The sequence below is a fragment of the Bufo gargarizans genome, chromosome 1 (genome assembly GCF_014858855.1).
Source record: "Bufo gargarizans isolate SCDJY-AF-19 chromosome 1, ASM1485885v1, whole genome shotgun sequence".
NCBI classification, from domain to species: Eukaryota; Metazoa; Chordata; class Amphibia; order Anura; family Bufonidae; genus Bufo; species Bufo gargarizans.
In genome coordinates, this window is record NC_058080.1 from 750,969,974 (window position 1) to 750,980,136 (window position 10,163).

General features: G+C 48.5%; 1 protein-coding gene across 1 annotated transcript; it reads right to left on the bottom strand.

Moving 5' to 3' along the window:
* Window positions 1-344: 344 nt before the first annotated feature.
* On the bottom strand, window positions 345-9,869 carry LOC122925133 (gastrula zinc finger protein XlCGF17.1-like). Its single transcript, XM_044276662.1, has 2 exons — window positions 9,814-9,869; window positions 345-1,811 (listed from the first exon to the last, which is right to left on the bottom strand). The coding sequence occupies exon 2, from the start codon at window positions 1,765-1,767 to the stop codon at window positions 703-705; it is 1,065 nt and encodes a 354-aa protein (XP_044132597.1). The 5' UTR covers window positions 1,768-1,811; window positions 9,814-9,869; the 3' UTR covers window positions 345-702.
* Between the last annotated feature and the right edge of the window lie 294 nt (window positions 9,870-10,163).

Below are 10,163 nucleotides of genomic sequence, written 5' to 3' on the forward strand. Positions count from 1 at the left end.
TTTAAAAAAAAAATATGATTTTTTATTTTTATATTATATATATATGTTATTTTAAATATATGTATAATGGTATCCTTGGACACAGATTTTTAACCCATTGATTTACGTACTGTACCATACCATACAGCGCACGATGCTGCAGAGCACAGTCTCTTAGGCACCTGAGACAGTTTGCAGTATCCCTACCCATGTGAAAATGTTTTAGACTTTTATATAGATACAATCTTTTGACCTTTTTTGCAGGTTTTTATACGCGTTTATATATGCATAAACATATATGTGCTTTTATCTCACAGCTCGAGACATATATACACACCCCTACATCCAAAAAAAACTTGCTCCTCATACCAACACAAAGCCCAAATACCAATCAGTAACAATCAACCACTATTGGCGCTCAAAAGGGTATATTCCAAATAGGCGAGATCTGAAGGGTATCTCTACCCACCAGTCCCCTTACTTGGCTCACTACTGTATTCTCTACAGGCAGACATCTTGTCGACCTGACTATACCCGGAGCAGCCTTTAGTATTCAACACCCAACCTTCTCTCCATTTCCGCTCCTATAAACCCGAGGCGCCTCAAGTCTTTCAGATCTAGTGGAACCCCTTTCCAACAGATCGGTCTGACCCTCACACTTTCTCTCTCTCTCTCTTATATTGTCTGGGAGAGCCAGGTTAATTACAACCAAAAAAATAAACCTTATTTAGAAAATGGTTTCCCTTCTGTGTGACGTCTATGGTGTTTAACGAGATGTGATTTTTGTGTAAAACACATCCCACATTCTGAACATGAATATGGTTTTGCGCCGGTGTGAATTCTCTCATGTATACTAAGATAGGATTTATTTCTAAAACTTTTCCCACATTCTGAACACGAATATGGTTTTGCGCAAGTGTGAATTATCTTATGTGTATCAAGATGTGATTTAGTTATAAAACATTTCCCACATTCTGAACAGGAATATGGCTTTTCTCCTGTGTGAATTTTCTCATGTCTAACAAGAATTGATTTCCGTATAAAACATTTCCCACATTCTGAACAGGAATATGGTTTCTCTCCTGTGTGAATTCTCGTATGAATAACAAGACTTGATTTTTCTGTGAAACATTTCCCACATTCCGAACATGAATATGGTTTTGCTCCGGTGTGAATTCTCTCATGTTTACTAAGATGTGGTTTATCTTTAAAACATTCCCCACATTCTGAACATGAATATGGTTTTGCTCCGGTGTGAATTCTCTCATGTTCATTAAGATTTGATTTAACTCTAAAACATTTCCCACATTCTGAACAGGAATATGGCTTCTCTCCTGTGTGAATTCTCTTATGTCTACCAAGACTTGATGTTTGTCTGAAACATTTTCCACATTCTGAACATGGATATGGTTTTGTTCCGGTGTGAATTCTTTCATGTGTAACAAGATCTGATTTCTGTGTAAAACATTTCCCACATGTTAAACATGAATACGACTTCTCTCCCACGTGAATTTTCTTATGTCTACTAAGAACTGATTTTTCTATGAAACATTTCCCACTTTCTGAACATGAATATGATTTCTCTCTTGTGTGAATTCTACTGTCTGTAGAAAGAACTGAGCTTTTTCTGAACCGTTTCCCACGCCGAAGCACTTTCTGACCTGTACTTGTAGTAACACTTTGTGACTCGCTAGGAGAAGGTTCCTCATGATTAGGGGGATTATACGATAGGTCTGTACTATGAAGTCCTGGAAGCACATTAAAGTTTTCTCCTGAAGGGTGCTGCATTATATCGTCATCTTCTGCTTTATTATCCGGTAATACGGGATTTTCTGTTAAGATAAAAAAATATATTTGTGGGGTTTTCTACCCGGATCTAGTAGGAATTATGGGTACCGTATAATCTATTCATTCTGAATGCACTTTTGCTAAAAAAAAATAAAAAATTACATATGTGATTCCAGCCTTCTAAAGCTGGATTCTGGTCTACACCCAGTCAGAACTTATTACATACAGTACATCATGACTTGATGAAACTTAAACATTTTAAAAGTCCCACCATGTCTGGCAACCAACCCTGCATTCTGCCAATTTTAACACATATTGCCCTTTAACACGAATTGGCCATCACTTCAATAATGGAAGTTCACTAAAAAGGATCCATCACCACATAAGTCATCACAAGCTACATTCATTATGAAAAAGATCTTAGACCTGATGATGTTGTTGTACTATGTCACAATCTCCACCTGGAACTCAAAGGGGTTTTAATACTGATGAGCTATGCTCTAGACAGGTCATTAGTATCTGATCGATAGGGGTCCGAAGCCAGGAACTCCCACCAATTCGCTGCTTTTCCTAGGCCACAGTCGACATGTTCATCGGTCGCATGGCCTAGGGGCAGCTCAGCCCCATAGAAGTAAATGGTGCTGAGCTGCGATACCAAGCACAGTCATTATACGATGTACAGCTCTGTGCTTGGCAAGCTGTGAGAAGTGCCTCCTCAAACAGCTGATCAGCATGGGTCCCGGGTGTCGAATCCCCACCAATCTGATACTGATGATCTATCATGAGGATAGGTCATCAGTATTAAAATCTCAGAAAACCCTTTTAATTCACAAGCGCTTTTTAGGGTACCTCCACCCTTGCTGCTGAAATCTCACACATGCTTAGTACAAGCTGCAGTCTCCCTAGCTCTGTAGTGAGAAAGTGACGATCTTCCTATTCCATCTGCAGCTTTATTTACTGCAACCTGTCCGTATGAGCACGTATGAGATATCAGCAGGGGAGGAGGTACACTGAAAGGAGCTGGTCAAGTCCAGCTTTGTAGCTGGAGTCATTGCTAATGAGCTGATGCTCAGTTTTATATCATTTTAATAATATTCTGACATGGAATTTAAAAGTAAGTACACCGGCCTCATCAGGTGTAAGAAATCAGTTTAATATTACATGCAGTGTGCATTATGAAATCTAGTGGCATATTTTTATGGACAATCTCATTATGACTAGAGTCTACATTTAAAAGTATAATGGGGGGCTATTCCAATACACATCACTGAGTCTCCTTTAGGCCTCTTGCACACAAATGTATTTTATTTCCGTTTCTGTTCCGTTTTTGTGGTTTCCGTTTGCGGTCCGTATGCGGAACCATTCATTTAAATGGTTCCGCATAAAAAAAGGAAGGTGCATTCCGTTTTTGTATTTCCATATATCCGTTCCGCTAAAACATAGAACTTGTCCTATTATTGTCCGCATTATGGACAAGGATAGGACTGTTCTATTAGGGGCCGGCTGTTCCATTCCGCAAAATACTGAATTCACACGGACGTCATCTGTAATTTTTGCGGACCGCAAAAATACATACGGTCGTGTGCAAGAGGCCTTATTCAAATACCTGCCACCTGCCATCTACTGTGGAGAGTTTAGTGCAGGTGTGTTAGAATGGAGGAGGCCGAGTGATGTGTCTGGTCACATGACCCTCTATCAGCTGCCATCTTATGGACAGGACCTCCATGAGGACAGCATAGAATATTTCCTTACAAAGGGGACATGGGTCATGAAGTCAAGCAAACAGATAGAAACTTGCAAAACTCCTCCCGGAATAAAGTTGTGATGCCCAAAATGTAAAGCACTGGAGGCAGACAGTCTCCATTTCTTGTGGATGAAGCCCTGAAGTTTCTTATGTTCTAGGGGGCCTGGATCAAATGCAGATCCCCAGGGATATGGAGCAGTGTTTTAGGGACTCTTGTTATGGATGAAAAAGTATGCAAGGGCACAGTTCACTGTCGTGTCCTGCTATTGGCTGCATGCACATGCTCGACCTGCCACCCGGGTTATTTGGGGGAGAGGAGGGGTAAGGAGGCCCTGTTCTCCTGATCCTGGGAGTTCCAGCAGTACGACACCCACTGATCTAATACCTTTCCCCTGTGCACAACTGGAACACCCCTTTGATGACCTAATACTTCTTTTTGTGTTTTCGTTCTCACAATTTTAGCTCATTAAACAGAATCTTACATTTATTTTTTCACCCTCCTAGAGACTAGAAGCTGTGATCCTCTGATCCCTTGTATAATGCTCTGGATTACACAGTTTTCCACAGCATTATAGTCTGACAGTAGTCATCTGACCGGCAGCCTATTAGACTGCGCCTCTGGTATCTGCACATGTACATGTAGGTCACTGGCAGCATGTAATTCCTGCACAATGCCGTACATGTAGTTCATCATGACAGCACAGACATAAAAGCTGTGCCCGCATAATCCCCAGTGGGTGTGTGGATGTAACTGACCGTCATGTCCTGCAGGAACAGCCGGGATCAGAGAAGAATCTGATCAGAGATCGCCATCAGCTGGATAAGGAGAACCCTTCATGATGTGATGGGGTGTAACAGTCCTACAGGCTCACCTGTGTCAGAGGACCGCTGGCTGGAGGTAGGAGTGGAGCCCAGTGGCAAGGACCGCAGGCAGGTAGTAAGCGTGGTCAGACAATCCGGATGGCAACGGTGGTAGCAGTTCAGTAGGTAGGGATAAGGCAGAAGAGTAGTCGGTAGGCAGGCGGTGGGTCAGGGCAGGCGGCAGTAAGCGTGGTCAGACAATCCGGATGGCAACGGTGGTAGCAGTTCAGTAGGTAGGGATAAGGCAGAAGAGTAGTCGGTAGGCAATTCCTGGTCAGCAGTGGACTTCCAGCAGTAGCAAGAGCAACAGATGAGGAGAAGCTTGATCAAGGCTCAGGAGCTCAATAATCAGCAAGCTAGAGTGCAAGGGGCTGGACTTATATAGGGAAGTACCAGGTGTGGGGAATCAAGGGTGATGAGCAAGGCTTGGCAAGACTGAGGTTAACTAATAGGTTTCAGGGAGGAATGTCCAGAGAGGATGGTAGCCTAGTAAGCAGGGCTACTGCCTGGGATGTGGCTGGTCACGGGTTCGAATCCCGACAGTACTCCCCCCCCTTCCAAGGTGACCTCCGGGCACCGCAGGGGCAGGCTTACCGGGGTGCCGTTGGTGGAACTCTTTTACCAGTCTGGGGGCGTGGACATTCTCTTCTGGCTCCCAGGAGTTATCCTCGGGAGGGTAACCCTCCCACCCAATTAGGTATTGTAGTCTTCCCCGGTGGATCCTGGAGTCGAGGATCTTTGCGACAACGTATTCTTCTTCACCCTGTACCCTCACGGGTGGTGGTGGGGGCGAGTGGCGGCCTGTGAAGGTGTTCTCCACGTATGGCTTGAGGAGAGAGCAATGGAAGACAGGGTGCACCCTAATGGAGTCCGGAAGGTCGAGCCGGAACGTGACCTCGTTGATTTGTGCGGTGATCCGGAACGGACCCATGTATCTTTGGGCAAATTTTTTGGAGGGGACCTTCAATCTGAGGTTCCTGGTGGACAGCCATACCTTGTCTCCCACATGGAAGCCCGGGGTGGGTTTGCGACGTCTGTCTGCTCCCTGTTTAAAGCGCCTCTGGGCAAGCTGGAGGTTGTCTATAATGTTCTCTTGTGCCTCCTGTAGGGTTGTTAGGCGTTCGGCCACTGCTGGGAGGGTGGAGGCAACGGGTAGGTGGGGAATGAACACCGGGTGTGAGCCTGTGTTAGCAAAGAAGGGGCTGTGCTTGGTTGAGCTGTGCTCAGCATTGTTGTAGGCGAACTCGGCCGTGGGGAGATGATCAAGCCAGTCATCCTGCAGGTGGGAGCTGAAACAGCGTAGGTATTGCTCTAGGGTCTGATTAGTTCTCTCCGTCTGCCCGTTTGACTGAGGGTGGAAAGCAGAGGACAGGTTCACTTTAACCCCGAGCGCCAGGCAGAAGTTCTTCCAGAACTTTGAGGCAAATTGTACACCTCGGTCGGAGACCACGTCGTCCGGGATCCCATGCAGCCTGAAGACCTCTCTGAGAATAAGATCGGCCGTCTGTTTGGCTGTGGGTAGGCCTTTGTAGGGGATGAAATGGGCCATCTTGGTGAGACGGTCGACCACGACCAGGATGGTGTTCATCCCTTTTGAAGGAGGAAGGTCTACCACAAAGTCCATGGAGATCGAGCCCCAGGGGCGGGAGGGAATCGGGAGAGGTTGTAACAGACCCACGGGAGAGGAACGAGGAGTCTTATTGCGGGCACAGACCGTGCACGAGGAGATGTACCTCTTGATGTCCTCCCTGTATGTTGGCCACCAGAAGGAGCGGGAGAGAAGCTCCTGGGTCTTTCTTGTGCCAAAATGGCCGGCCACCTTGGAGTCATGGTTGAGTTTGAGCACTTCGAGCCGTGCGATTTCTGGTACATATAGTTGTAGGTCCTGATGAAACCAATGACCGTTCTTAAACGTAAGGCTGACATTGCCTGTGGGGTGGGAGAGGAAGGGGTCATTTTCATATCCTTCTTTGATTGTGCCCAGGAGTTCTTTAGAGTAGGTGGCCCCTACGACCCTTCTCTCGGGCAAGATGTTATTTTGGCCCTTGTTACTCTGTGAGGGCTCGGAAAACATTCTGGAGAGGGCGTCAGCCTTGCCGTTTTTTGATCCAGGGCGATAGGTGATGAGATAGTTGAAGCGGGAAAAGAATAGGCTCCATCTGGCCTGTCTGGCTGAGAGTCTCTTAGCGCTGCGGATGAACTCGAGGTTCTTGTGGTCAGTTAGTACGATTATGGGGTTGGTGGCTCCCTCCAGCAGGTGTCTCCACTCGGAGAAGGCATCCTTGATCGCCAGTAGTTCTTTGTTCCCGATGTCATAGTTCTTCTCAGAGGGGGACATCTGGCGGGAGAAATATGCGCACGGGTGTAATAGCATCCTCTCCCCTGTCCGTTGTGACAAAACTGCCCCCACCGCAGAGTCTGATGCATCCACTTCGACTGTAAATGGGAGCTCGGGGTTCGGGTGGATTAGGATTGGGGCAGAAGTGAAGAGGAGTTTCAACTTGGTGAAGGCCTCCTGGGCCTCGGGTGTCCAGGAGAAGGGGACTGCCTTCTTGGTGAGTTGGGTGATTGGTGCTATGACCTTGGAGAAGTTCCGGATAAACTTCCGATAGAAGTTGGCGAAGCCAATGAATCTTTGTATCTCCTTCTCGTTTTTCGGAACGGGCCAGTTCATCACAGCTTGGACCTTCCCCGGGTCCATACTTAGGCCCTCTGGGGAGATGATGTATCCGAGGAACTGAGTGGTGGTTCGCTCAAACTCGCATTTCTCTAGCTTGATATAGAGAGAGTTCTGTCTGAGCCTCTGCAGTACCCTGCGGACGTGTTCGCGGTGCTGCTCGAGGTCTTCAGAGAAGATCAAGATGTCGTCCAGGTAAACGACTACAAACAGATCCAGCATGTCCCTGAGGACGTCGTTAATGAAGTGCTGGAAGGTGGCGGGAGCATTGCAGAGTCCGAAAGGCATGACCAGGTACTCGAAATGACCATAACGTGTCCGGAAGGCGGTCTTCCATTCGTCCCCAGGGCGGATTCGGACGAGGTTGTAGGCCCCTCGAAGGTCGAGTTTGGTGAAGATCTTCGCTTCCCGGAGTCTCTCAAGGAGTTCGGAAATCAGTGGGAGCGGGTACCGGTTTTTTACGGTTATGTCATTAAGCTTTCTGTAGTCTATGCAGGGACGCAGGGAGGAGTCTTTTTTCTCTACGAAGAAAAAGGGGGCTCCCGCGGGAGAGGTGGAGGGCCGGATGAACCCCTTCCTCAGGTCCTCGTCCAGGTACTCTTTCAGAGCCTTGAGTTCAGGCTCTGAGAGGGAGTAGATACTGCCAAAGGGTATTTCGGCCCCGGGCAACAGTTCTATAGGGCAGTCGTAGGGTCGGTGTGGTGGCAGCTTGTCTGCGTTTTTCTTGTCGCAGACATCCTGGAACTCGCTGTATTGAGGGGGTAGCAGATCCTTGACAGATAGTTTTGAGATGGTGGTGTCTTCGGGTGGAAGGACGGGTTTGTGGGAGCAATTTAGCGTGCAGAACTCGGACGGGAATCGTATGCAGCGGGTTTCCCAGTCCACCGAGGGGTTGTGGGTGGCCAACCATGGGATGCCCAAGATCACTGGGAACTTCGGGGAGGCGATCAGAGAGAAGTGGATCTTTTCACGGTGATCTGGTTCTATGAGGAGTTGTAGTTCGGTGGTCTCGTGAGTGGCCGGCCCCGAGGAGAGTGGGGATCCGTCGACGGTTTCCAGGTCAACGGGGGCTGCCTTGATTGTCAGTGGAATATTCTTTTCGCGGGCGAAGGTTAGGTCCATGAAGTTGCCTCCCGCCCCGGAGTCTAACATCGCTGAACAGGGGAGTTGTCGCCCCTCAATCTCGATGAGGATGGGGACGATGAAGTGGGATCCATGAGCCGCCGTGTTGTTATTTTCAGGGGCTGCTGGTGGGGTTGGAGTCTGTGGTTGCTCCTTTAGTTCCGTGACGGCAATAGTCTTTCGGATCTTATGAGGACATTTGATGGCAAAATGACCCGGCTCCCCACAGTAGAGGCAGAGGTTTTCGGCCAGCCGTCTCTCCTTCTCAGCTGTGGATAGAGACCTACGTAGAGCGTCGACCTGCATAGGTTCAGTTGCTGACCGGGGGTCGCGCTGGGCGGTGGAAGAGAAGGAATAAGTGGGTCTGTGGTCCAAGGACCAGAGTCTTTCTTTCTTCCTCTCGGAGAGTCTTTGATCTATCCGGATGCATAACTGAATGAAGTCATCCAGATCGTCCGGGGCCTCAACTCTGGCGAGTTCGTCCTTTATTAATTCGGACAGGCCTCGCCGGAATTGGCTCCTCTGTGCCGCTGGGTTCCAGGTGGTGTCCGTGACCCAACGGCGAAACTCAGCGGTGTATTCGGCGACGGAGCGTCTCCCTTGCCGCAGACTATGTAGTCGCGCCTCGGCTGTCGCACAGCGGTTGGGGTCGTCGAAGACTTGGCTCATTGCGGTGATGAAGTTGTTTAGGTTGTTCAGGAGCTGACTGTTAGTCTCCACGTATGGTGATGCCCATGCTAATGCTTCATCCGTCAGGAGATTGACCATGAATAGCACCTTCTTCTTCTCGGTGGTGAAGGGGGCCGGGTACATCTGAAAATAGATGCGGCATTGGTTTAGAAACCCCCGATACTGACGTCTATCACCGCCGAATCTTGGTGGGAGTGGCATGCGGGTGTCTGCAGCCGTGCCGCGGACGTCCAGGAGTTGCCTCTGTAGTTCAATAATCTCGCTCTGTTGGCTTTGGACTACGACTTGGAGCTGGGCAAATTTCTCCTGATATGTAGTACCAAATTCTTGAAGTTCAGAGACCTGCTTACGCAGAGTGGCCATTGCGGACTCCATAGTGTGGCTGATTATTCTGTAACAGTCCTACAGGCTCACCTGTGTCAGAGGACCGCTGGCTGGAGGTAGGAGTGGAGCCCAGTGGCAAGGACCGCAGGCAGGTAGTAAGCGTGGTCAGACAATCCGGATGGCAACGGTGGTAGCAGTTCAGTAGGTAGGGATAAGGCAGAAGAGTAGTCGGTAGGCAATTCCTGGTCAGCAGTGGACTTCCAGCAGTAGCAAGAGCAACAGATGAGGATAAGCTTGATCAAGGCTCAGGAGCTCAATAATCAGCAAGCTAGAGTGCAAGGGGCTGGACTTATATAGGGAAGTACCAGGTGTGGGGAATCAAGGGTGATGAGCAAGGCTTGGCAAGACTGAGGTTAACTAATAGGTTTCAGGGAAGAATGTCCAGAGAGGATGGTAGCCTAGTAAGCAGGGCTACTGCCTGGGATGTGGCTGGTCACGGGTTCGAATCCCGACATGGGGACATCTCCAATCAAACAGCAGCGCAGCAGCCGGTGATCAGATTCTCCTCCTGCCCTGAAGGCACCAAGGACAGAATCTGAAGTCACTTTCTCCTTTCACGATTCCATACCTGTGGTGACATCTCCTGGAATGTCCTCCTCCACCTCACTCTTACACGGGGGATCATCCATCGTCTTCTCTTCTTCATCCTCCACTGTAATATCAGTCAGATCTTCCCCCTGATTTGTCATCTGTAACAATTCAGTACAATACAGCAGACTGGTGGGAAATCTAACAGATCCACATAAGAGACCCCCACAATCTATGACCCCTCTATGACTGCAGGACCCCCCTATATAGATGTGTATAGGGCTCAGCTCCATCTACCTGAGGACTCTCTGGGACCTTCTCCTCTGGACAGTCCTGGGAATACAGAGGATGGGGACATCTCTCTGGTGGATTTCTCCTCCTGGATCCATC

Coding starts and splice junctions, on each gene's coding strand:
- LOC122925133 (XM_044276662.1), bottom strand. CDS start 1,767: ATGCAGCACCCTTCAGGAGAAAACTTTAATGTGCTTCCAGGACTTCAT.